At 40.2% G+C, this 27,347-nt stretch overlaps 1 protein-coding gene and 1 non-coding gene across 6 annotated transcripts in view; one reads left to right on the top strand and one right to left on the bottom strand.

The window, feature by feature from the left end:
- The window catches only part of PCCA (propionyl-CoA carboxylase subunit alpha), a 420,685-nt gene that overhangs the window by 255,080 nt on the left and 138,258 nt on the right, over nt 1-27,347 (bottom strand). For all 5 annotated transcript variants that reach the window (XM_059892112.1, NM_001083509.1, XM_024999954.2 and 2 more), the window contains one exon: nt 7,697-7,828. In XM_059892112.1, coding sequence (XP_059748095.1) covers nt 7,697-7,828 — 132 coding nt within the window. The remainder of the gene's footprint in view (nt 1-7,696; nt 7,829-27,347) is intronic.
- On the top strand, nt 13,840-13,898 carry MIR2285AQ-2 (microRNA mir-2285aq-2). The gene has a single exon (NR_162261.1). It is a non-coding gene; the product is annotated as a microRNA mir-2285aq-2 (primary transcript).

The raw sequence follows: 27,347 nt of genomic DNA, 5'->3' as shown, positions 1-27,347 counted from the left end.
GGGAAATTTCATGAATAAAAACTGGATGGAAAACAGCCACATTTTCAGGTCTTCAATTTCATACCATACATTTTAAAGGAGCCTCAAAACAAAAGCAGAATAAGGCCCAGAATAAACTAATGCCCTTACAGATAAAATCAGATGCTCCCATTCCAGATATTAATATAGTCTTCTGATAAAGACACCAGCAGACTTTGTAACCAGAAGTGACAATCAGTAAACAATTGCTCGGTATTAGCCAAGAAAATGAAGGAAAAAACTGTAACAGACAGTGTTTCAAAAGTGAATCAAGTACCCATTTCACCCATCAACTCAAAAGGAGAAATTTCACTAATTACTAATTACTGATACTGCTGGTACACTATCAACCTTAACCCCACCATTGTTACACATGCCCTCTCTGAGTGTCAACAAAGTACTCAGATAACAGGTATCTCTAATACTTGTCACATTTTCCATGTGCCAGTAACCAGCTTTGAATCTTTACTCAAGGAACATTCTGGAGAAGGAAATGGCAACCCACTCCAATATTCTAGACTGGAAAATCCCATGGACGGAGGAGCTTGACAGGCTACTGTCCATGGGGTCGCAAAGAGCTGGACACACCCGAGCAACTTCACTTCTCCTTTCTCCTATGAGACACTAGACTCATTGACTCATAAGAAAGAATGCAAATAGAATTTTTAGATCAAATGCTCTCCTAATGACCTCTTCCTTGAATTCCTGAGGACTCTGTTACTCATCAAAGCAAAATTAATTTGGACTCCAAGCCCAAACTGAATATCTCAAGAAGGCCAGATTTCTTGTTCTCTCTCTATATATATATATTTATTTATTTATGTATATAAACATACAATTATACTGGCAGAAGTATTAGGGCTGAATAGATCAAGGTTCAGAAAACCACTACCCAAAGGCTGGGCTTTCCTGGTGGCTCAGATGGTAAAGAATTTGCCTGCAATGAAGGATACCCAGGTTCAATTCCTGGGTCAAGAAGACCTCCTGGAGAAGGTTACCCAGTTGAGTATTCTTGCCTGGAGAATTCCAAGGACAGAAGAGTCTGAGGGACTACAATTCACAGAGTCACAGAGAGTAGTACACGACCGAGTAACTAACACATTCAGACTCTCTCAGATGAGAATGTAAGGAAGGACTAAAACCCAAAAGCTGACCCCCTACTCAAGAAAACACTTACCATGCTCTTCCTGGGGTCTTTCAAGGCTGCGATCAAGGTATGGGCCAGATGGCACTTTCACTTAGAGGCTCAAATGGGGACAAATTCAACGTCATCCAAGGGACTGGCAGGATTTATTTCCTTGTGACTGGGGAACTGATGGCCCCACCTTTCTGCTGGCTCGGAATGGAGATCACCTTCACTTTGATCCTCAAAAGGTGTCTGCCATTCACTGCCATGTGGGTTTCCTCAATATGGCTGCCTTCATCATCAAGCCAACACCTAGAATCTGTTCTCTCGTCTCCCAGAAAGGAGTCTTTTGGATAAAACACAATTACACAATTATATTTCATCACCTTTGCCATATAATGTAATTAATTACGGGAGTGACACGCCATCACCCTTTGCCATAGTCTCTGAGTGAAGGAGGTGAGGCAAACTGAAGAAGAGGGGATTACACAAAGGCGCAAATGCCTGGAAGGTTCATTATGACTCAGCAATTCTACTCCTGAGTATATATCCAGAAGAACTTCAAACAGATGTTCAACAATATACCTGCACACAAATGTTCACAGCAACAATATCCACGATCACCAAAAACTAAAAATAATTCAAATGTCCACTAACCAATTACAAACACATTTCCTACAGAAACAATAACCCAATACATTTCTTACAGCAACAAAAACAAGCCAAAAAAAACCCCACAAAAAAACCCCAGTGGCATTGTCATGCAAGGGAATATTACTCATCCATAAAATCAGGGATGAAATACTCATGCATGCTACAACATGAATCCTGTATTCTGCTTCACTTACTATTAAGCATATCTAAAGTTCTTATTTTCATATATAGTATTTACATTTATAGAAGATTTATTTAATTTCCTAGTAGGTTCAAATTCTCTGGTGAAATTCTTTATATGTTTAGCTATTTTCTCCACATTTCCCCCAAATTTCTTTAACACAGTAGTCATACTTATTTTATAGTCTTTTCAGCCAATTTTAGTATCTAGAGAGACAGCACATGCGGGTCAATTCTAATGTCTGTTTTACTGTTTCTCTTGGTTTTACTAGTTAGGTGTTCTCCTCTTTCAGTGTGTCTAATAAACAGGCACTAAATGGCAGATAATTTATATACAACGGTATGTGTATAAAATGTATCTCCTAGAACACTATTCATCCAACAAATACTTAGTCAGCACTCACTCTGTGCCAGGCACCATGTGCAAGCGATGCAGTAAAAAACAGCACAACCCTTGTTAGCAAGCAGCTTACTGTCCGGAAGTAGATACTCAACCCACCTCTACAATGGGCAAAAGGGGCTATAAAACGAGGCTGTTGCTACACATCTTACCCCTGTTACCTCTTCTCTCTCCCTTGATCGCTCCAGTCATGTAATTCCATACTGCTTGTTCAACATCAAGTACTCTTTAACCTCATTACTTTGGCACTTGTGAACAGTTTCTACTCAGTAAACCTTGCTTTTCTCCCTGATTATCACATGACACGCCCTGTGACGGCCTTACCTGACATGCAAAACCTCGTTAAAATTGTGAGTCAACTCTACCCTAGAGCATGCCCTTTCCCCATTCCCTGCCCTGTGTTTCTTATTTTTTGTGTACTGTTTTTCTCCTTCTATAGCATATGTTATATGAGGGCAGGAATAGTTTGGTGGTTTTGGTCTAGTTTGATCCCTACTATATCCAGGCACTTCAAACAATGTTACACAAAACAGCATGTACTATGTTAAATATCTACTGAATAGATGAGTAAACAGTTTTAAACACGATAAATGAAGTATAGGATTGTTGTTGTTCAGTCACTAAGCTGTGTCCAACTCTTAGCAACACCACTGTCTGAAGCTGTCTTTCACCCCAGGCTGCCCTATCCACTATCTCCTGGAGTTCACTCAAACTCATGTCCATTGAGTCACTGATGCCATTCAACCAGCTGATTCTCTGTTGCCCCCTTCTCCTCCTACCTTCGCTCTTTTCCACTGAGTTAGCTCTTAGCATCAGACAGCCGAAGTATTGGTGTTTCAGCTCCAGCATCAGTCCTTCCAATGAATATTCAGGACTGATGTCCTTTAGGATGGACTGGTTTCATCTCCATGCTGTCCAAGAGACTCTTAAGGGTCTTCTCTAGCACCATTGTTAGAAAGCATCAATCCTTTGGCACTCAGCCTTCTTTATGGTCCAACTCTCACATCCATACGTGACCACTGGAAAAACCATAGCTTTGACTAGACAGACCTTTGTCAGCAAAGTCATGTCTATGCTTTTTAATATGCTGTCTAGGTTGGTCATAGCTTTTCTTCCAAGGAGCAAACATCTTTTCATTTTGTGCTGTGCACAGTGATTTTGGAGCCCAAGAAAATAAAATTTGGCACTGTTTCTACTTTTTCCCCATCTATGTGCCATGAGGTGATGGGACTAGATGCCATGATTTCAGTCTTTTGAATACTACATTTTAGGCCAGCTTTTTCACTCTCCTCTTTCACCTTCATCAAGAGGTTCTTTAGTTCCTCTTCACTTTCTGCCGTAAGGGTGGTGTCATCTGCATATCTGAGGTTACTGATATTTATCCCAGCAATCTTGATTCCATCCTGTGCTTTATCCAGTCCAGCATTTCGCATGATGTACTCTGCATATAAGTTAAATAAGCAGAGAGACAACATACAGCCTTGACGTACTCCTTTCCCAATTTTGAACCAGTCCATTGTTCCATGTTTGGTTCTAACTGTTGCTTCCTGTCCTGCATACAGTTTCTCAGGAGACAAGTCAGGTGACCGGTTATTCCCATCTCTTGAAGAATTTTCCATAGTTTGCTGTGATCCACACAGTCAAAGGCTTTAGCACAGTCAACGAAGCAGAAGTAAAGGGTTTCCTGGAATTCCCATGGTTTTTCTATGATCCAGCAGGTACTGGCAATTTGATCTCTGGTTCCTCTGCCATTTTGAAATCCAGCTTGTACATCTGGAAGTTCTTGGTTCACATACTGCTAAAGTCTAGCTTGAAGAATTCTGACCATAATCTTGCTAGCATTGGAAATGATTGCAATTGTACGGCAGTTTGAACATTCTTTGGCATTGCCTTTCTTTGGGGTTGGAATGAAAACTAACTTTTTCCAGTTTTGTGGCCACTGCTGAGTTTTCCAAATTTGCTGGCAGATAGAGTCCAGTACTTGAACAGCATCATCTTTTAGGATATGAGATAGCTCAACTGGAATTCCATCACCTCCACTAGGGTAATTCAGGGAAAATATATAGTAGAGGACCTAACGTAATACATACAGTCAAGCAATGCCTCTGTGAGAAATGTTATGTTTAAGCCAAGACCGAAACTATGTGGAGAAGACAATCAAGAGCAAAGACTGAAGCAGAATCAATACACCCATGTCAGAACTAGGCACAAAAGTTTCAAAAATCTGAACGATATCACAGGAGACTGGCTCATCCGATACAAAGAGCAAGCTGACACAGTTTCAGTTTGAAGAGACAAACACAGGAGAACTATTCAAAGGATTTAAATCAGTCATCATTGAAGAGTTTCTAAGCACAAGCATATGATCAAATCAGGATATGTGAAACATCACTCAAGTTTTAGTGTCAAAAAGTAAGTGAACGGGACCAAGACTGGCTACAAGGAGAGGACTTAGAAGGTTGGTGAAGTAATCCAGTCTATATGATGTTAGTTGGAACCTGGAGTTAGCGTGAGGACCAAAAAAAAAAAAAAAAGGTAACAGATCAGAAAGATATTTAAGTAATTCTCTTCAGCAATATTTATCAAGAACTCCTGAGTTTCTAGCTGGTGAAATGCTGGCATTTTCTCAGGCAGGAAAGAATGAAAAATGAGAAGCTTATAGTAAGAGTCAGCAAACTTTTTTCTGAATAGGCCAGCTAGTAAAAATTCCAGGCTTTGTGCATCTCTGACACAGTTATTCAACTAGGCCATCATCATGGCACAGCAGTCACAGACACTTGTAAAGGAAAAAGCATGGCTGTGTTCCAATAAAATTTTATTTACAAAAACAGGTGTTCATGGAGCCATCAAATGGCAGTCCCTGGCTAGAGAGAAGAGGATGAGGTGGGCTTCCAACTTGTTACTTTTATGGTGTCTCAATGTCATCAGGTCAACTTGTCTAAGTAGCAACTAGATATGCAGTTCTAAGGTGATATCTTTTTTGGGGCCCCAAAATCACTGTAAATGGTGACTGCAGCCATGAAATTAAAAGACACGTGCTCCTTGGAAGAAAAGTTATGACCAACCTAGACAGCTTATTAAAAAGTCCATCTATGGAGAAGGAAATGGCAACCCACTCCAGTATTCTTGCCTGGAGAATCCCGTGGAGGGAGGAGCCTGGTAGGCTATAATCCACGGGTCGCAAAGAGTCGGGCATGACTGAGCTACTTAACTTTCATGCCCAATATGGAAGAAAAGGGGGGAAGAATAGGTAAAACTATAAAATTATAGTTTAGAAGTTTATTATACTATAAAAATACAGTTTAGAAGGGCATTGTTGTATGTCATAGGCCAGGGGTAGATATTTTTGGCTTTATTACCCATACTGTCTTTGTGGTATGAAAATTGCATCAGATTATACTAAATGGTGAGCATTACTGAAGTTTGAATTTCATATAAATCCTTCACTTGTTTTGGGAAAAAAAAAAAAAAAAGTCCATCTAGTCAAAGCTATGGTTTTTCCAATAGTCATGTATGGATGTGACAGTTGGACTATAAAGAAAGCTGAGCACCAAAGAATTGACGCTTTTGAACTGTAGTGGTGGAGAAGACTCTTGAGAGTCCCTTGGACTGCAAGGAGATCCAACCAGTCCATCCTAAAGGAGTTCAGTCCTGAATACTCATTGGAAGGACTGATGCTGTAGCTGAAACTCCATTACTTTGGCCACCTGATGCAAAGAACTGACTCATTTAAAAGACCCTGATGCTCGGAAAGATTGAGGGCGGGAGGAGGCGGGGACGACAGAGGATGAGATGGTTGGATGGCATCACTGGCTCAATGGACATGAGTTTGAGTAGACTGCAGGAGTTGGTGATGGACAGGCAGGCCTGGCGTGCTGGAGTCCATGGGGTCACAAAGAGTCGGATACGACTGAGCAACTGAACTGAACTAAACACAGTGTAACATATGTATGATATGACATGTTAGCACATAAAGTTCTCCTGATCTTTAATCTCTGAAATTAAATTGTGTAAGTTGTTGTGTAAGTGTCCAGAAAAATAACTGGGGAAATCCGTGTCCTACTTACACTTTTTATAGACCAGTCACTGAGGACAGTTTTATATTGTAAAAGATGCAGACCACAGCTAAGGGGTAAAGTGTGAAAACGACACCAAGTGAGGACAATTCTTCTAAGGCTGTGAAAGGACGGAGAACTAAGGTGGCAGCCCTGGTGCGACAAGAGGTTCCCGTGCTCTCAGAAGAGGAGGAAGACAATTTCTCTCCCCACAGACTGGAAGCACCGTGGTGTGAGGGACCACCGGCCTCTTTTATCACCACGCGCTACTCACTAAGCTCAGGGGTCAGTACCTTTCTGACTGACTGAGCTCGTTTAACAGCAGTGATAATGGAAGGGTGCTAAAAGACAAGGAGAGTTTTAAGACATGGAAGAGAGAAAACACCGTCAGTGAAGACTGCCGCCCGTGAGGGCGATACAGCTGACATCTGGGACATCTGGCTTTATGGAGGATGGGAAATATCCTATTCATTGTAAGACGAAAGAAGAAAAAAAATGGATGATTACGTATTAAGGTAAATACAGGTAAATATGGACAAGAAGTTGAGGATACTTCCTAATCAGGGGCCCAGCTTGCCAACAATCCTGTTATGCGTGAGATAACCCAGCACAATGATGAAGAATCGCCTAGTTCAGAAAGGGTAATAAGAAACACTGAGATGAAAAGGTCTTCCAGACTAATTCAAATCTCAAGGTGAAAGTCTACAGAGAGACTCCTTTCTCATGAGAAAAAAAATGAATTAATTTTTCCTTGATGGTGGGGAGAAGTGTAGAGAGGGAGGGAAGACATACACTCTGACTTCTGCCGTTCTTCCTTAGAAGAAGCTGCTGCAGAAGCTGTTGAGGAGATGTCCTTGGGATCTACAGTGACACACAGCTATACCACTCTCCACCAGAAACACGTGTATGACTTATGTTTTATGCATATGGACAGGAGCTCAACGGAAAGACACAGCAACATCATGTTTCAAACATTAAAGAAAAACCACCAATTAACAAAATCCATATAGCTAACGGCACATTTCTATATCACCAAATTTTCTCCTATGAAAGTCAAATACTCATTAAATACAATGCTTAAGTGGCTTCTTCCTCTTTTTAACTTGTGCCACTCAAAATAATCCAAGTGTAAACAACATGGATTTTTTTTTAATCCAACATGAATATTTTAAAAAGCAAAAACTGCATTTTATCTTACACTTTGGACAAAATGTTTGGTCTCAGGACATGTACTGGAAAGATTAGAGTAAAATAGTTTCTCACCTTGACCACTCCATCAAAGCCAGGGATTGTGTTAACCTTTGCTTTCTTAGCTAATAATTTGCTTTCAATCTTGTCACCCATGGCTTGAATAGCATGTGTATCAGGTCCAATGAAAATGACATCTTCTGCTGCCTGTGGAGAAAAGCAAGTAGAAATCTGTAACAAAAACATCACAGTGCTTGATATGGAGTCACAGTTTCATAATGAAAACCTGTATGTATACTTACTAGTTACTCACAGGCCATAGACAACTTAAAAGCAAGCATTTGAGCCAACACGTTACAATATATGATACAGTATTTCATATAGTGTAAGTGTGCAAAGATACCTGAAACAAAGTCAGGTCAGAGAAAAATAATTAAAAGAACTCCTATGTGATATTAACAGTATTCTTTGGAAAAGCAAATTCTATGGTGTTGGAGCTGGATCTAGTACTCTGCCACCTAAACAGTAAATTCACCTCTCAAATGTCTTACAAATCTCTGTATTCTCAATGACCCACAGCACAGTGCATTTTCAATGAACACCAACTCGCTGTCAGACTTTGAGCTAAGTGGAGGGGATAACATAGACAAAAATCACAGGATATCAATTAATTCAAGGGGACATGAAACAGATCACCAGTACCTCAGAGAAAGAGACAAATTAAAGTATGGAATTTTAATATCCTTGTGACTACAAGAACTGAATAAAGAATACAGTAGCAATTTACCAGGTAGAGTTAACGGTTTCAATAAAAGCTACTAAAATCACATTTAGTTCCCCAGCAATAGGCCCATCTCTCTGTGTTGATGTTATTAAAGTAAACAAAAAGCTCATGGACACTAATAAGGAACAGAACAGAGCATGATGGAGTTAGTGCCACTGTAGAGCACAGTCTAGAGAAATAAAGAAGGGGTTTGCTGAGGTAAAGGATGTGGTCACTGGGTAGAGAATTGAGGTTAGATACGAAAAAGCAAAAATCAGATTGCAAGCAGGGCATCACTGGAATAAGGTGCCTAACTGTTGATTCTCTCACCATCTCTGGCCACGGTCAGTATAAAGAATAAATCATATAATTAACATCTCATATTCTATCTACTGGCACTGCAGCCTGAAAAGGCTCTTGGCTTCATTTTCCTGATGGGACTATCATCCAGAGTAGCTGCTGCAGTGTGTTGCTTGGTTGCTCTCTGCCATCATGGCAAAGAGGATTCACCCCAAAGACGTCTGCTTCTTGCAAGAAGAGCTATGACAAACCTAGACACCATATTAAAAAGCAGAGACATCACTTTGCCAACAAAGATCTGTGTAGTCAAAGCAATGGTTTTCCCAACAGTCCTATGTGGATGTGAGAGCTGGACCATAAAGAAAGCTGAGCGCCAAAAAACTGATGCTTTGCAATTGTGGTGGTAGAGAAGACTCTGGAGAGTCCCTTGGGCAGCAAGGAGATCAAACCAGTTAATTCTAAAGGAAATCAACCCTGAATATTCATTGGAAGGACTGATGCTGAAGCTGAAGCTCCAACACTTTGGCCACCTGATGCAAAGAACTGACTCATTGTAAAAGACCCTGATGCTGGGAAAGACTGAGGGCAAGAGGAAAAGGGGATGACAGAGGATGAGATGGTTGGATGGCATCACTGACTCAATGGACATGAGTTTGAGTAAACTTTAGGAGATAACAGCAAAGGACAGGGAAGCCTGGTGTGCTGCAGTTCATGGGGTCGCAGAGAGTTGGACATGACTGAGCAACTGAACATTAAAAGCAGGAGATGCAAAGATAACAGGGAATCAACAAAGGGAATATATGAGGAGATAAATATTTGGGAGATGATATGACAATTTCAACTCTACAAAGGCTGAGCCAGTCAAGTGTGGGATAGTCAAGTGCCTATGTTCAGGAGATAAACAGAGACATCTGGAGGTTATAAGGCCTTATAAGATGTATAAGGTTATATGTCTAGGCTAAGATTTGGATGTTTAAAGGCATCTAACAGGAGGAAATTAAAGATTGTAGATAAAGTCACTCAGATAAAATGTACAGAAAAGCCAACGCCTTTAAACTCAGGCACTCACTCTGACCCAAAAGCAAAACACAGGCACTCACTCTGACCCAAAAGCAAAACAGAAGAAAGAGGAATTTTTAGGATTCTGAGTTTAAAGCCTCTTTTGTGTGACAAGGGGGATAACAGGATAATAACCACCTTGCCAGTTTGATGGAAGGACTGAATAAAATAATGTTAAACAGGAAGCTGAGTGCCACAACTCTTAGTTCTTGCCTCTTACCCAGAAGTCCTGATAAAGAGAACACTAGAATAGGAAGACAGCTAGGTTCACAGGACCCCATACGCACTACAGGAATGCAAACACCCGCAGTCACTAGTGTCACCACGAAACTGTCAGTCACTCAGTCGTGTCTGACTCTTTGCGATCCCGTAGACTGTAGCCCGCCAGGCTCTTCTGTCCCTGGGATTTTCCAGGCAAGAATGCTGGAGTGGGTTGCCATTTCCTTCTCCAGGGGATCTTCCCGAACCAGGGATCGTACCCGAGTCTCCTGCATTGCAGGCAGATTCTTTACCATCTGAACCACAAGAGAAGCCCGGTGTCACTACAGCTGAATGCCAGATGGGAAATCTCCTCAGCCATAACTGGTGCTCATGAAGTACATCTCCATCGAATGCTTTTATGCAGTTTTAACAGAAACTCATTTTCTTATGCAAGAAAATCATATGTGAAACCCCCAAAACGGACAGCAGATAGAAAACTGAACCGCTCTGCTCGAGGGGAAGTGATGGAAGGACTGCACCCCACATACTCTGTGTCTCTGGAAGGATCAACTAGTCGCTTTGCACTAGAGCAGCAGTCATGCTCACTTCTCTTTACCTCACCCAATAAACGCTAACTCAAGAGGAAACGATCGTGTTTCAACTGTCAATTGTCTTTCCATATTCTCATTTTACTTGCCAAGATGGAGGAATTTTTATTATAAATTGTTTTAAATACCACTGTGCCAGGCAGATGTAATCAAGTAATCAGAATACCCACACAAAGAGCTGAAGAAATGACATAAAATGAGAACATCCAAAATACATTACGATTATACAGTAAAACTTCTGATTAACAACGGCCAGGAACCACTGATTAACTAAGGTTTTTTCGTGCATTCTAATTTGAGGAAAATTACTCACCCCAAAATGCAAAATTACCAAGAAAGAACATGCACATCAAGCATTTTAGTGACTATTCTTACTGCCGTTCAACACAAAGAAAAAAAGCCAGTGGCACGCTGAGTAACTACTCAAACAGATGTTTCAAGGGACTAACTTCCTTTTTATCTTCTTATGTTTTGATAGTACTCCCTGGGTTAGCCTTTAAATGTAATTATGGCAAATTGAGACAGCAGTATCATAGCTCCTGACCCCCATCATTCTTTGACCAAAAAAGCAAGGCTAAGATGTATGGTAATGGCAAAGTGACAAAGCATGTTTCAGAAGTCCTAAGTTTTTGACCAGAGTCCTTTGTGTGATTTAGAACTTAAGGCCAAAATTTATGCACTAATAAGCTTTCAATACTCCACTGTTAACCCTGTATCTTTTCTTATTCGTTTTCCTTAATCACCAGCAAACCTGTTTGACGTGACAAAGCAATAAAATTTACTTCTCAAACTAGGCTTTTCAAGGACCATTTAAATTTACCATGAATGACAAATATAATACCTAAATACAGGTAAATGTATAATGGTCATGAAAAAGAGGAATTTTTTTTCATCATCATCACATCATTATAGTAATACGTTAAAAAATTACAAAAAGCTGAAACCACTGTTCCTAATGGCAAAAAAACAAAACATTGTTTTCATCTTCTAAATTCTGTGATTTCATGGTTCTGGTTGTATTTTGATAAAAAATGGGGAAAAGGGTTGAGTCTGAGCAATATGTTAAGGAAACAGATTTAATTTACAATAGGCTTTATGTTACGAATGCAGGACAGAAATAATCATCTGTAAAAATTAGAATGTATGATATATAATTCATTCTTAGAAATTCCATGACAGTAAATTGCAATACTATGAATTCAGATTCTTTTTTTCATGTATACAGTTTAGACTCATAAAGAATTACTACTTGGATAAACTGTAAAAACAGGGTCAGACAGACAGGAGACATAGCTATGAAAAAACTGCCAAATTGCCTAAAGTACCTAGATTCTGGATTTTAATTTTTATTCCTAATAAAAGAAAAACGAATTTCTCGTAGAAAAGGCCAGTTTCTGGGCCTTCTCTGACTGGGCAGAGAAGTTAGCACATGAGATTAAAAAAACTGAGTCAGTGAGAAAGCTTTCAAAAAATTAACATAGTTATCTCAAAAGCACATATTATATAAAAACGGCTACCCACTGAATGTGTTGATAACAATATGAGCATCAAAAAGAATAAAAGAAATTACAAGATTAATTCATCTTTTCATGACCTCAGAATAAATCTTTTCCTGCTATCCCTGTCAAATATTTGAACTTCTTAAGCATGTATCACCATTTTAAAAACCATATAGCTCTCTTAAAAGCAATATATGGGAAAACTAATTTCACGCATAAAACTAAGCAAAATAAAAGTGTCTAGGTAAAATCCCATATATAGTTTTCATAAGAAAAAAACAAGAACTAGAATAACATCCATGGAGGGAAAAAGCATGAGAAAGACATGGTAACACAGCAGATCAGTGTCACCTATCATTTCAAAACAAACCGAAAGACATTTTAAAATAAGAAAACATGAAATAACATAAATTAGAATCAGAAATGCTCAGAAATGAGGTGACAGACCTAAAGACAGAATTAGAAAGGCAAAAGAAAATAATTTTGGAAATCAAGACTAAACTAGAGGAAAATTAGAGTGAATAAAGAAAACAAATAATGCCTCACAAGAGATAGGAAGTCAAAGGAAGAAACTTTAAAAAAAAAAAAAATTTAAGATTCAAGATAAAAGGACAAATACCAAAAATAAACAGAGACCATCCAACATATGAATAAGAGGAGTCTTTGGGGGAAAAAAGAAACTAAGAAAAAATTCTAAAACCCAAAACTCAAGCAAATTTTCTTAAAATTGAAAGTTAACTATTAAACATCACAGCCTACTTGAAAAATTCGACCCAGAGCAAATTGTACCATGATACATTCCAGCAAGACCACTTAAAAAGGAAAAAAAGTAACCTGTTCAAAAGAGAAGTTTAAATTATCACCAGATTTGACAGCAATAAATCATGCCAAAATATAATAATGTACTCCACTGAATAAGACATTCAAGAAAAGAAAGGATGAGCCAAGGATTTTAAATCCAACACAACTGACCGCCAAGTATAAAGGGCAGAGAAAAATGTAACAACAAGCAAGAACTCAGGGCCTTCTGAGGAATCCAACAGAACAAGGGTTTGCACACCGGTCTGTGGGCCAAACCTGGCCTACGACCTGTTCCCAACAGGCCCACAATCTAAGGACAATTTCACATTGTTTACATTTCTAATTGTTTGGGAAAGAAGTTTAGGAGTGCTATATCATGACATGTGAAAATTACATGAAACGGAAAGACAGTTTTACTGGAGGAGAGTCACGCTCTAGCTTACACGCTGCATGGCCGCTCTCTCACTCCCACCATAAGACTAAGAACTTGCGACAGATCACACGGCATACAAAGCCCCAAACACTTGCTATCTGGCTCTTCACAGAAACGGTTTGCCCATACTAGAGACTGAGCTTCAGGAAACCAAAACAGCTACAGAGAGACTAACCTGGAGACTAACTCTGCAGTTACTCGCTGAACCAAACCTAAATGAAGGCTAAGAAGAGAACACGAATATAGCAAGTGCAATAGTTGGATTTTCTGGCATTATAAATACAGTGGAACTATTTTTGGAAGTGTAGGAGAATAGGGAGATGTGTAAAACTTTTTAAATTTTTCAGTAAATTTTTATATTGGTATTATAATTGTTATCCTTTGCTGTGTGTGTACTACTGACAAATAATTAGGAGGTATTTTAATTATATCATTTCTTCTATCCATGAAAGTCAGAATTCTAACTATGGAAGGATAAAGATACAAGTTAACAAAGAAGAGGTTAAGTAAAAGTTCTATAATCATGAATTTTAGTTGAAAGTATTGGTTCGGCCAAAAAGTTCATTCAAGTTTTCCTGTAACATCGTATGGAAAAGCCCAGATGAACTTTTTGACCAACCTAGTATTACTACAATCACAGTTCGTATTCCTATCTCACATAAAATACAGGCTATATTTAATTATAGTTTGATATCACCACCTATTACAAAACTGTTCCATATTTCATTGATGTAGATATTTATTATATCTATTTTAGATATTAAATTTGTGTTATATATACCCTACTTGGGGTTGAGGTCAGCATTATATCTAAATACACACATATTAACTATATTGATGTCATATATTCTTTTACTATAAGTTAATATAACATAAAGTATATGTAATAAACATGTGTAACATGAAACATGCTAAAATTCTAGGAATACACATTTTATTTGCTTTGCCTATAAATTAAAAAAGCCTAGAAACAACAACTATTAGCAGCGATGATCATGCCTGCCACACAAGGTGAAAGTGAAAGTGAAGCGAAGTCACTCAGTCGCGTCCGACTCTGCGACTCCACGGACTGTCGGCTACCAGACTCCTCAGGCGACACTCCGTGGAGTTTTTCAGGCAAGAGTACTGGCATGGGTTGCCATTTCCTCCTCCAGGGTATCTTCCCGACCCAGGGATCGAACTCGGGTCTCCCGCATTGCAGGCAGACGCTTTACCCTCTGCTGCTGCTGCTGCTGCTGCAAAGTCGCTTCAGTCATGTCCAACTCTGTGCGACCCCATAGACGGCAGCCCACCAGGCTCCCCCGTCCCTGGGATTCTCCAGGCAAGAACACTGGAGTGGGTTGCCATTTCCTTCTCCAATGCATGAAAGTGAAAAGTGAAAGTGAAGTCGCTCAGTCGTGGCCGACCCTCAGAGACCTCATGGACTGCAGCCCACCAGGCTCCTCCATCCATGGGATTTTCCAGGCAGGAGTACTGGAGTGGAGTGCCATTGCTCCAAATACCATTAAAAGAAACCAATGCATCTAAAAAGGTCACCTGATTAAAGGCCTGGAGCAAGAAATACAGTACTTGAGCCTAGAATATCTTATCAGGGCTGAGAAGCTATAAAAGATTATGAGAGTCAAGTCAAGAAGATCAGGAGCCAACTCAGGCACCCTCCAGCCAAACAGTGGCAACTGGAGCTTCACTAGTAATTTCAGCAGACTTAAACCTACAGAACATGTCTCAATCTATGACTTCATAGTGATACTTTTACAAAGACCTGGTTAACTTTGAAGGAAGTTAACCGAGTAAGGAACCAACTTACTACCTCAAAAACTACAAACCAGGGTAAAGAATTATACACTATCTTGCTCTTTCTATATGAATTCCACCACTAGGAAACCAAACAATGAGGGGAAGAGCTTCTTTATAAAGATACTCCAATTAAATAATGCAAAAGATGTTAGAATTAAAATATCACCATTTTTGCAATCTAATGAAGGAATAGTAAGCGTCAAAGGCTGCTTAGACCTTAAAAGCCACTAACAAGACTTGTGCCTCCTACAGTCTTGGTTAAAGGAACTGAAACTTAAGTCTGGCAACCTGGATTCAGGGATGGGACCCGCCTGCAGGAAACACTGAAGGGTGCCATGATTACGTGCCATGATTATATGCCATGATTATCCCATCAGCTAAATCAAGACTGAGAGACACTTTATGGGTCAAAAAGCCCAAGGTTTATTCAACAGATAAACTATAAAGGAAGAGAAATGTATGCAAGGAGAAGCTATGGCTTGAGAGAAACTTAGAAGACATATCAAAATTGAAAATAAATGGGCAAGACAGATCACAAAGTCCAGGGAGGCACACTTGGACAATACAATTGTTTTATAATGCCAGAAAAGGATTACTGTAAACATCAAAGCAGTTTGTATGTACAGGGAGAGACTGGAGGTTGGGATTGGGATGGGTCATGTAGACAGGCACTCTACTATTGGGGCTGATGTCTGACATCCGAACCTATAAAATGGTTACATGATTATTCGCCTTAAGCAAGCCCACGTGTGTTCTGTGTAGTTTTCTTCTGTATCTGCCTTTTATTTCCAAAATAAAAATTTTGAGAATGTGTTCAGAGTAGCCACCAGCTTATAGGAGTAAAACCAACACTGGGACCAGGAAGTGAGGTGTTGCTCAGACAAGCTTGCTAACCTCTTCAGGGACCTGTTTTTGGCTTTTAAAAAAGGTAGGGGGAGGGAAGGAGGTAGAGAAAAAGGAAGGAAGAAAAAGAAAGAAAGAGACAGAGAGAGGAAGAAAAAGAGAGGGAGGGAGGGAGAAAAGGAGGGAAGTAAAGGAAGAAAAAGAATAAAGAAAGGAAGGAGAGAAAGGCAGGGAAGGAAGGAAGGGGCATTCTCATGTCTGGCTGGAAGGCTTCAGTACATGGTTATTTTGTACAAACTGAAGCCTGATGAACTGTCAGCAACTGCTGCCACTCTAGGTAAAAAGTAACAGTGATGAAGTAGAGAAGCATCACCTTTGCGGGATGACACGGACAGCATCCAGCCTTGGCAGCATCGCTGCTTCCAGAATACACAGATCGTGCTGTATGGATGAGGTCCGGGAAGAGCTCACAAGAAGACAGGAGGGAGGGTTGATTTGGAATTCCGTCTGACTAGTTCTTTGCAAAGAAAAAAAAGACCTTCCTGTGGCCATGAGCACCGCTAAAGTCACAGATGAGCTTGGACTGCTTTCTCTGAGCAGTGGAACACTGGTCCGTCAGTGGAGGAGGACCGAACTGCTGTCCCATCTGGGATGAAACCAGAACCCCTCGGGGAGAACCCGTCCTCCAGCCGTCCTCCCCTCTCTTTCACTGCCTCTGCTTCACTGCCGGTGGCAAACCCTGCTCGCTGTGGATCAGGTGCCAGAAGCTGCGTTCCATTACATTCTTGGTCACAGTGGGGCTTCCCTGGTGTCTCAGATGGTAAAGAATCTGCCTGCAATGCAGGAAACACGGGTTCTATCCCTGGGTCGGGAAGATCCCCTGGAGAAGGAAACAGCAACCCACTCCAGTATTCTTGCCTGGGAAATCCCACGGACAGAGGAGTCTGGCAGGCTACAGTCCACAGGGTCAAAAAAGGTCAGACATGACTGAGCAACTAACACTGGATCACAGTATATTATACTATATTGCAAATGTCACACATGCAACCTACAAACTGATTTATTTAGTTTTTGCTTCCAATGAGACCACTTCTGGTATTTTGATGCAATGTTACTCAGCTTTTTAAGTTAAAACCAAAGACCTCAATTCAGTACCAAGAAGGAATTTCAGCCAAGTTGGCACTTGGGCTCTAACAAGTTACCGTGTAGAAGATGGAAGGGTTCTCCTCTCAGATCATGACATCAGTGTTGAAACCTGTCTGGGTAGTTGGCTTTGAACCTACCCTCAGGGTACTTTTCAAAACAATAATTAGAAATAAAAAGGAGAACATGTGAACACAGAGATGGGAAAAACATTCATAGCGTAGTGTTCACGGTCATGGGTAAACACCAGTCGGCCGGGTCTTCACCCCCAGTATTGGGTCCAAGGTGTGCATGAGCATTTACTGGGAGTCCCAGGCTGTACAGTGCGCACACTCGAGAAGATCAGGATACAAACCCTAATTCGCTTTCCTCCACACTGACTGCAGGGCGTCCATGAGAGAGGTGCAGAACCACCCAGAAGAAGGTTCCATCAGCCCCCACCCCCTACGTTTGTAGGAGTCGTTTTCTTCAAGCGCTAGTCTGTTCACTGCAAATTAAGAACCCAATTTACAGTGATTCATTAGGATAAGAATATTACAGAACTTGACTGTTGCTGGGGGTGGATAGTGGAAGGGGAAGAAAAGGCTCTTTAAAATTCTCAACATAAACTTATAAACCAGCAAAGTTCTTCAATTTGTTTGGGATGCTAACTGCAAGATCACCTGAAATCTACTGACGTGCTTACAAGCTGCATTTAACTGAGGGTACACTGTATACACTATGACTTGGTTTAACCAAAGGAAACTGTGTCCTTCTCTTGTGATATGACCAGTATCTGGATTTCATTCAGTCTAATGTATATTTTGTATTAAGTGTATACTTGGCCCAATGCACTCAAGTGATGTTATTACTTCCAGATCATAGCCATGTACAATATTTAGTTAGGGAAATAGAATAGTGGTAACTTTTCACACTGTAACAATTGGCAGAAGTCAGGTTTTCTAGTTAAGGAATATAAAACCTTGCTTTTCATGCATAGGAAGTAGACAAAACAGCAATAGGACAATTTCTATTTCTAATATTTGACAGTGAGTGGGATGGTTTCCATTTCTATTCTTCAGCTATTGTCAACTCAAAAAACTGTTAAGTGCCTTTTACTAAATGATGTGGGTTTCTGACAAAGGTTCTTAGGGCAAAGAAGAGGTTTTCAGTACTAATTTAATAGAAATCATTTAAATAAACAAACTAAAAATATCTAAATATCTTTGTGTTTGGGTGGGTAAACTTTTTAAGCTCAGGTGGAAAACATTCTACTTTTAGAAATTCAGGTTTCTATATTCTGTACTGGGCTTCCCTGATAGCTCAGTTGGTAAAAGGATCCACCTGCAATGCAGGAGACCCTGGTTCGATTCCTGGGTCGGGAAGATCCCCTGCAGAAGGGATAGGCTACCCACTCCAGTATTCTTGGGCTTCCCTTGTGAATCAGCGGGTAAAGAATCCGCCTGCTATTAATTATGGAAATGTTCCTTTCATTTTAAAAGACTAAGAGTGAAGTCTGTTAGTGTCTGCCATGCTTTTGTGCACATCTGATTTCTTATTTTTATTTCCCGGTAATCAGCACTGATAACTATTTCCAGAGTCTCCATGATTGTTAAGGAGAGGCTGTGTAGTAGCTTCCACATTCTACACTCTCTGTGTGCAGATCAGGACACTAAGAAGAGATGAGTTAACAGAAACCTGAGTGGGCTGTTAACCTTTTTTTTTTTTTTATCTTCGAGGAAATGTAAATGCAGTAACACTTCCAGATGAAAGAAGCATTCTAAATTCCCAATGTTTAAGAATGCAGATGAAGTATTCCGTCTTTTTGGTGCCTGGAGGTGTTATGTGAGAAAACAGAAAAGAGGTTTCTAGGATTAGTTTCACAGACTTCCTTTATCATGTAAAATCTCAGACTGGTTGCTCTGGTCAGAATCAAAGAAAAGCGAAAGAGAAGACACCCAGAGAAAATGAATTCAGTAACTTCTTTAGCAGTAAACACAGAAAATTAGAATTAACTAAAAAGTCGATCTTTGAGATAAATTTAGCCTTCTTTCTTTCAAGAAACTCCAGTTTTAATATTAGAATATATATCTTTTTAATATTAGGAAAATGTTGATGATCAATTCATGACATTAAATTTGCTTGGATGAAACTGTTAGCATTTAGCTACCTGGCATTTTCCAGAAGTTAAGCTTATTTTTGCTTTGTAATAAAACAACAGTAATAATGCCTTAATTAAAGATGCAGGCACAATTGTGAACTTCTTGTTGAATTTTCATAGAGACTGATCTTCTTACGTGATGTTTGAAATATGTAAATAAATAATTTAAATAAATAAAATAACATTTGAATATATAAAAATTTAAATTTGTTCATATAAAATTATTAATGTAAAACCTTGAACTCTTAATCATTAAGTACTGGATTGAACAAACTATGACACTCATGATTTGAAGTCCCAGTTGTCTAAAACCCATAAGAAATTCTATTTTAAATACAATGATTATATAGAGTTTAATTACTATTTAACAGGACTACCTGTAGGAATATGTCTGTGCTCCAATATTTCTAATATATGTTATTGTAAAATAAATTTTTTTAAAAAAAGATGCAGACACAAATGTTAAAGTATTTCTTCTAGATGTATTTTTTAAGAGGATTCAGTTCAGTTCTGTCGCTCAGTCGCTCAGTCGCGTCCGACTCTTTGCGACCCCATGAATCCCAGCACGGAAGCTTTATAATTAAATATGGTTGTGTATTGCTAAGGTTCTCCTGGTCATAGGAATTATTTCGTTATGAAATGTAATTTCCTTCTTTTGCACGTCACACGAAATACTTTTATAGCTCAACAATCTGAAAATTTAAAATGAGTTGCTTTCATTTTTCCCTGATCAAATTATTTTTTATTGTTTCATGAATACTAAAATTGATTGGTACTTTGGATTGAAAACTAATTTTTCCAGTTCAATTCTGGAATATACCTTATAACAACTATGGAATTAGATGAGCAATTTTACAGTTTAAGTCTTTAAAAAAAAAGTAAGATTTAATAATACTTCAATTAGCATAAGGGAATGTTAATGTAGATGCCTCCTGGCTCACCTTCCTGTTCATTCCTCACAAGCCATTAACATTTACTGTTAGTAGTAAGCTGGTAAAACTTGTGAAAGGCTAGAGATTTTGTGTTTAATCCAAACATTAGATATTAACTTTAATTTTTAAACTTTTTCAATTAGTCTGGCACATTATCTGAATTATGTACTCTCTTTTGAAAACTCGAATTTCTTTTAAAATTTGCTACAACTAGAAGTCCTTCCACATACTGTACTAAATTTACTGCTTTCTGGAACACATCAAGTTTTCAATACCACCGCTGGATGGAAACAAGAGTCATATGGTTTGAATAAAGCATGCTCTACCTACAGTGAGGATTGTCTTGTTAGCAGATTTAATTGCTGTGCTCTAGTACAGCCTACATTAGAAAGCTTATTTCAAATAATGAATGGAATGTAAAAAAAAAAAAAAGCAGAGATCATGATGTTCAGTTAATTGCCTAGAGTAACTAAGTAATTCCTTACCCTACTCAGCATTAGTCTGAGTGGCCAACCTGTTACTTCACCCTTTATTCTGGTTATTAACAAGGATACAATGAAGAGATAGTGACAATAAGATGTAGCGGAATGACCCAAGTAGAAATAAATTTAGGTAGGAAATAATTTTTTAAAGTTTGAAGAGAGTAAAAGAACGAGGAATGCACTAATATTAACAATAACAATCAGATCAGATCAGTTGCTCAGTCATGTCCGACTCTTTGCGACCCCATGAATCGCAGCACCCAGGCCTCCCTGTCCATCACCAACTCCCAGAGTTCACTCAGACTCACGTCCATTGAGTCAGTGATGCCATCCAGCCATCTCATCCTCTGTCGTCCCCTTCTCCTGCCCCCAATCCCTCCCAGCATCAGTCTTTTCCAATGAGTCAACTCTTCGCATGAGGTGGCCACAGTACTGGAGTTTCAGCTTTAGCATCATTCCTTCCAAAGAAATCCCAGGGCTGATCTCCTTCAGAATGGACTGGTTGGATCTCCTTGCAGTCCAAGGGACTCTCAAGAGTCTTCTCCAACACCACAGTGCAAAAGCGTCAATTCTTCGGTGCTCAGCCTTCTTCACAGTCCAACTCTCACATCCATACATGACCACAGGAAACCATATTCACAGAAAACTAGTCAATCTAATCACACTAGGACCGCAGCCATGCCCGTGGGGCAACAATAACAATGCTAAGTATTTATTTACTTCCTTATTTTGCACTGTCTAGGAAACCACTGTAGTAAGGCTCACTTTACTCTACAAACCATTTTATAGATAAACATTTCAGTCACATCAGGTTCCAGCTGGTTTACAAAGTTAGGAAGTCTTCAATTTATTCTGGAATTACACATATGAAATAAAATACCTTACTCTAACATTCCATAGTTTTTTTCACTGAGGTGTAGTCGATTCACATTGTAGTAGTTTCCGGTGCACACAAGAGCGACCACATGTTCATAGATTATAATTCATTTATAGTCATTATAAAATAATGGCTGTATTTCCTACACTGCACAATATTCGCTTTTAGTTCATGTATTTTACACGCAGTAGTTTGCACCTCTTAACCCCCTACCCCCTCCTTTGTCCCTCTCCCATTTCCTCTCCCACTAGTTTGTTCTCTATATATCTGTGAGTCTGTCTCCATCTTTTTATATTCACTAGTTTATTTTTTACATCCCACATAAAAGCGGTAATATCTAATTATAGTATTTGTCTCTCTCTGACTTATTTCACTAAGCGTAACGTCCACCCATGCTGTTGCAAACAACAAAACTGCATTACGGCTAAGTGGTGTTCTTCTGAACATATATACCACATCTTCCATATTTACTCATCTGTTAATGGACACTTAGGATGCTTCCATATCATGGCTACTGTAAAAAGTGCTGCTATATATACTGGGGTGTGTTATCTTTTCCAAACTGTATTCTTTAATCATTTTCCTCAAAAAAAAAAAAAAAAAAAAACAGGGCTAAGAAACCAGCAGGAAATAACTAGTCATCTCCACTTAATATGTCAGTAAAATTGGGATCTGAGGGATACAACCAAATATCCACCACGCCTAAATAGGTGAAGTGGCAGAAACAAGATAAGACCCAAACCAGCGTTTTTTATCTGCAACTCTGCTGCTTCCTCACACCCTGGGTTCGGGTGGCACGTGCTGACTACTGGGGAGGGTCATACGCCTCCTGACACAGTTCCAGGACACACCTATCACCCCAGCACCCACAGGACTAGCACCTCCTTTCACTCTCCAAAGCATGCCGGTTCGGACTTGTCTGGTAGTCTAGTAGAACAAACTATACATCCCAAACATTAAAAACAGCAGACGGTAGAGACTACAGCAAAAGCACTAAGCATGTAAGGAGACATCAGGCGCGGTCAACAGTCTAGCCAGGGAATCAAGGAAGACTTCACGAAATGCATACCATTTGAAGGAAAAAAAGACAATTTGGATTTTTAGGATTTGAAAAAGCAGCATGGGAAAACAAACATTTACGTATTCAAGAGAACAACCCACTCACTGGTCTGTAAAAGGTTCTATGGTCTCTAGAGAATCACGATACATCTAGAGAATCACACAACCAAAGGTCTCCTCTCCTTCTCTTAAGCCTTACAACAATCAGATCCCAACTGCATACTTCAGTATACACGTAAGGCCACTCTACAAAACCCGCTAAGTACCCACTCTGTGTCAGGCACTGTGTTAATTCGAGGGAAAGGATGATGGATAAGACAAAGACGTACCACTGCCCTCTTTTAGTTGACAAACCAACTGGGAGGACAGGATACCACAAGCAATTAAAGTCACAAAACAGCCTGGCTGCCTTGACACAGAAGTACAGTAGTATACTCTGGTAAAGGAACGGTAACCAGAATAAAAAACATAGGCAGGGAAACTGTTAGCCAAATCAACCTAAGTTTACTGTGATGATACTTCTACATACAAAGTGGCAATGATGCAACTGTCAACAGCGTGGACAACAAAAGGCAAGGGAATTCTTTCCAGACAAAAATTCTTCCTCTCAGCATCAGAGAATCTCCCTCCTCCGTTCAGATGTAAATACTGCTGCAATTTTAACATGCTCATATCACCTTATGTTTCTTTCTCAGAAAGTCCACCCAGGGCCTTTCTACCCTGCTAGATAAATGAAACTTGAGAATGCAGTCTCTGCCCTTCAGTCTAAGTCTTGTGACTGAAGAGGGGGTAAACTGACATCACATATAATAGATGAAGCATCATTTTATGCCAACTACATAAACATTAACTTCAGCAAAATTATATACTTACAATGTTTTGCCAGCCAGTGTGAGTCCCATCAAATATATACTCATACCCTCTTGCATGGCCTTTTGAAGTTTTCAAGTTATGACTGACACCACCTTTAAAAGCCCTCACCTCCCACGGCTCTTGCATCATACAGAACAATTGTCAGGCAGGAGTGTAAATTATATTCTTGTACGAAAGAAAGGCAGGGGTTTCCCTGATGGCTCAGTGGAAAAGAATTCGCCTGTCAATGCAGGAGATACGGGTTTGATCCCTCATCCAACAAGATCCCACACGCCGAGCAGCAACTAAGCCCGCTGGCCACAACTACTGAAACTAGGCTCAAGAGCCCGGGAGCCACAGCTACTGAAGCCCCACACCCGAGAGCCTGTGCCCCCAACAAGAGAAGCCACGACAACGAGAAGTCCAAGCACAGCAGCTCGGGAGCAGCCCTCACACTCCGCAACCAGAGAAAGCCCGAGCGCAGCAACAAAGACCCAGCACACCCAAAAGTAAATATATAGTTTTTTTTAAAAAAAAGAATGGAAGGCAGGAATTAGAAACAGTAGAGTACAATGGTTAAGAGCAGGGACTGTGGAGGTGCCTGAACTCCAACTCTACCACCAACTATATGGTTGGCCTTGGACAAGGTACTTAACCACTCCGTGCCTCAGTTCCTGTATCTGGGAGGGTTAAATTAATTCATCAGTGGAAAGCACTGGGCTTCCCAGGGGGCGCTAGTGATAACCTGTCTGCCAGTGCAGGAGACGTAAGAGACCCGGGTTTCATCCCTGGTTCAGGAAGATTCTCTGGAGAAGGAAATGGCAATCCACTCCAGTCTTCTTGCCTGGAGAATCCCCATGGACAGAGGAGCCTGTCGGGCTACAGTCTACAGGTCATAAAGAGCTGAACACTGCTTAAGCGACTCAGTATGCAAAGCACCTAGCACAGAGGGAACCCTAGGGAGCTGCTACCCTACTGTGAAGGAACCCAGAAGTCACAGTTCACAACTGTTGGCTGCTGAGGTCTCCCCACCCACCTTCCCATATGCGGGTGTTTAAATTATTCCAAGAGTCTTGGTCCTGAGACGGTATAACCCTTCCTAAAGCAGCTAACCTTACCTCTTCCCCACACCTTTCACCTCCTCCTCTCACCCTAAAACCCTGCTCTCTTGTAAATCTACTTGTCCTTCCATCGCATGGCCAAAGTTGAGGCAAGCAAGCAAGCCACTGTTCTCAAAGAAGCAAAGATGCTCTTCAGATGAAAGCTAAACACAATTACAGCAGCCAGCTGACTCTGGTAACAGAAATTACAGAGAAGCTAAGTAAGCACAGACAGTGTTGGAAGGCAGACAGAAATGCAACTATTGTGCATGCCACCTTGAGGAACACAGGCTCCACAGACAGCAGTAAGCCACGGAAGAATGCTGAAGCAGACGAAGTCATCAGTGGTCCAGGCGAGAGAAATGAGGGAGGAAGTAATATGACAGCAGCAGAAATTCAGTGAAGAGCAAAGCAGCGAGAAGAGCTGCAATGATACTAATTAATAGTGGACCCAGCAACGGATGTAGGGAGGAGACAGAATTCGGAAGTGCAAGAGAAGGGGAATAGTCAAAGTTGACCGTAAGGTTTGCAGATCAAAAAACTTAATTCAGACAGGGAACTGAAGAGCAGGTTTGGTTACAAGAATAAGTTTCATTTTAAGTTTCACATAAGTGACTTGTTGGCAGGACATCCAGGGGAGACTTCCATAGGAGACACTCTTACATGGGATGGAAATGTCTTCAGTAAGGCAGGTACCAAACCAAATACAATTTCCTGTGATAAACTACCCAGAACTTGAAACCTTAAAAACTGTTATTGTTGTTCAATCGCTGTTGTGTTCAACTCATTTTGCAACCCCATGGACTGTAACCCGCCAGGCTCCTCTGTCCATGGAATTTTCCCGGGCAAGAATGTTGGAGTTGCCATTTTCTTCTTCTGGAGGTCTTCCTGACCCAGGGATCAAACCCACATCTCCTGTGCTGCAGGCAGATTCTTTACCGCTGAGCCACCAAGGAACACATTTACTTGTATAATCACTGCTGCCAAGTGCTGCAAAGTTCTGGGAGATTTCAAGTAGTTTACTCATGTTACTACTACCTTAAAACTTCATTTCCAATACAAAAAGGGTGTGTTGGAGTACTACTCTTCATGCTATAAATCTCCGTGATTTAGAATGTTTTTTAGTTTTCAAAACTGAATTTTGAAACAGCAATTACTCAGCTTGACCAAAGACTTCAACTCTGATTTAATAATGCTATTTAACAACAAACTTCAAAGTCTGAGTTTTTAGGTTCAGTATCCACAGTAGAAATCGCATAAAGAGAATTATTAGAAGTCAGGAGAAGATATAAACAAGTCATCAGTGATGAACTCCATGACCTGGGAAGACATGTCAAGGCATTTTCAGAGCATGCTAAGACCCACCCACCATACCAGCCAGAAAACAGTGCTCTCATGCTATAATACCAATCCATCATAAGCAAATTTCAACTATCCTAAGAAAAGCCTTGCTGCTGTTGTTTAGTCACTAAGTTGTGTCCGACTCTTTGTGACCCCATGGACTGCAGCCCACCAGGCTCTTCTGTCCATGGGATTTACCAAGCAAGAAAAATGGAGTGGGGTGCCATTTCCTTCTCTAACAGATCTTCCTGATCCAGGGATCGAACCCACGTCTCCCGAATTGGCAGGTGGATTCTTTACCACTGGGCCACCAGGGAAGCCCTAAGAGGAGGTTAGACTATAGTTTAAAGACCTATAAAGAAATAAAAAGCCAACACATCACAAAATGCAAGTAATTTGAAATTAAGTCTTCTATCTTCCTTGAAAAAGTGAAAGCAAAAGTCGCTCAGTTGTGTCCAACTCTTTGCGACCCCATAGACTATACAGTCCATGGGATTCTTCAGGCCAGAATACTGGAGTGGGTAGCCTTTCCCTTCTCCAGGGGATCTTCCCAACCCAGGGATAGAACCCAGGTCTCCCACATTGCAGGCAGGTTCTTTTACCAGCTGAGCCACAAGGGAAGCCCCTATCTTCCTTAGATTACCTATAATAAAGCTCTAAAAAGATTCAGTCCATTTCCAAGATGGTTGTCCAGTCTAGCAAAGACTTTGCAAATTAACAACATATAAGTTGATTTCAGGTTTTTTGGATAAGAAGACAGCACAGAAATGATCTTAGGCTGAAAAAAAGCATAATTTTATGGGTTTAAAATAAAAACCATACAGTTCTGGGAAACAAAAAGTTATAATCATTGTTGGTTCTAAACAGTCAAGACATAAGCAAAATAATCAACAACTTAGGTATAACTTTTTAAATAAAATAGAAAAAAGTTGTTTTAAATATTTTAACTCGCTATTCGCAACAACTCAGGATGATGTCATAGGTCCTCCAGAAACAGCACGATTTCAAAGAATGAAGCCTGAACACAGAGCAAAAGACCCGACAGCTGTTTAGTCTCTGTTTCCAATACTTTCCTCAAAGCTCCCAATCTTCTCACTCCAGGATTCCTCAAAATACCTATGGACAATGTGCACTGTGGGGCTAGCCGCCCAGTAACACCGTTAAAGCAACTCACAGATCTGACAGTGCCTCCCTGACTTATTAACCTAAGGATTCATGCTTTAAGCTCTGGTTCTGAAAGTTTCAACTGAATAGGAATAACTGAGTGTTCTCTCAATCTGCAAAACCAGTACGAGAGACAGAAGGAATCAAAATCTAATGCCCATAAATAAGATTCCTGAAAAAGCAAGTCCTGTGCCCTACTTTATTTCTAAACTAAGCTTCTCAGTGTCCAGCACAGTGGGACAGGAAGACTTTTCAGTAAATATCTGATCAAGTACAAAAGGGCTTTCCCCAACGGCTCAGTGGGTAAAGAATCCACCTGCAATGTAGGAGAT

This window comes from Bos taurus, chromosome 12 (genome assembly GCF_002263795.3).
Source record: "Bos taurus isolate L1 Dominette 01449 registration number 42190680 breed Hereford chromosome 12, ARS-UCD2.0, whole genome shotgun sequence".
Taxonomy (NCBI): Eukaryota; Metazoa; Chordata; class Mammalia; order Artiodactyla; family Bovidae; genus Bos; species Bos taurus.
The sequence above is the reverse complement of the archived record's forward strand: the minus strand, read 5'-3'. Positions and strand labels throughout refer to the sequence as shown.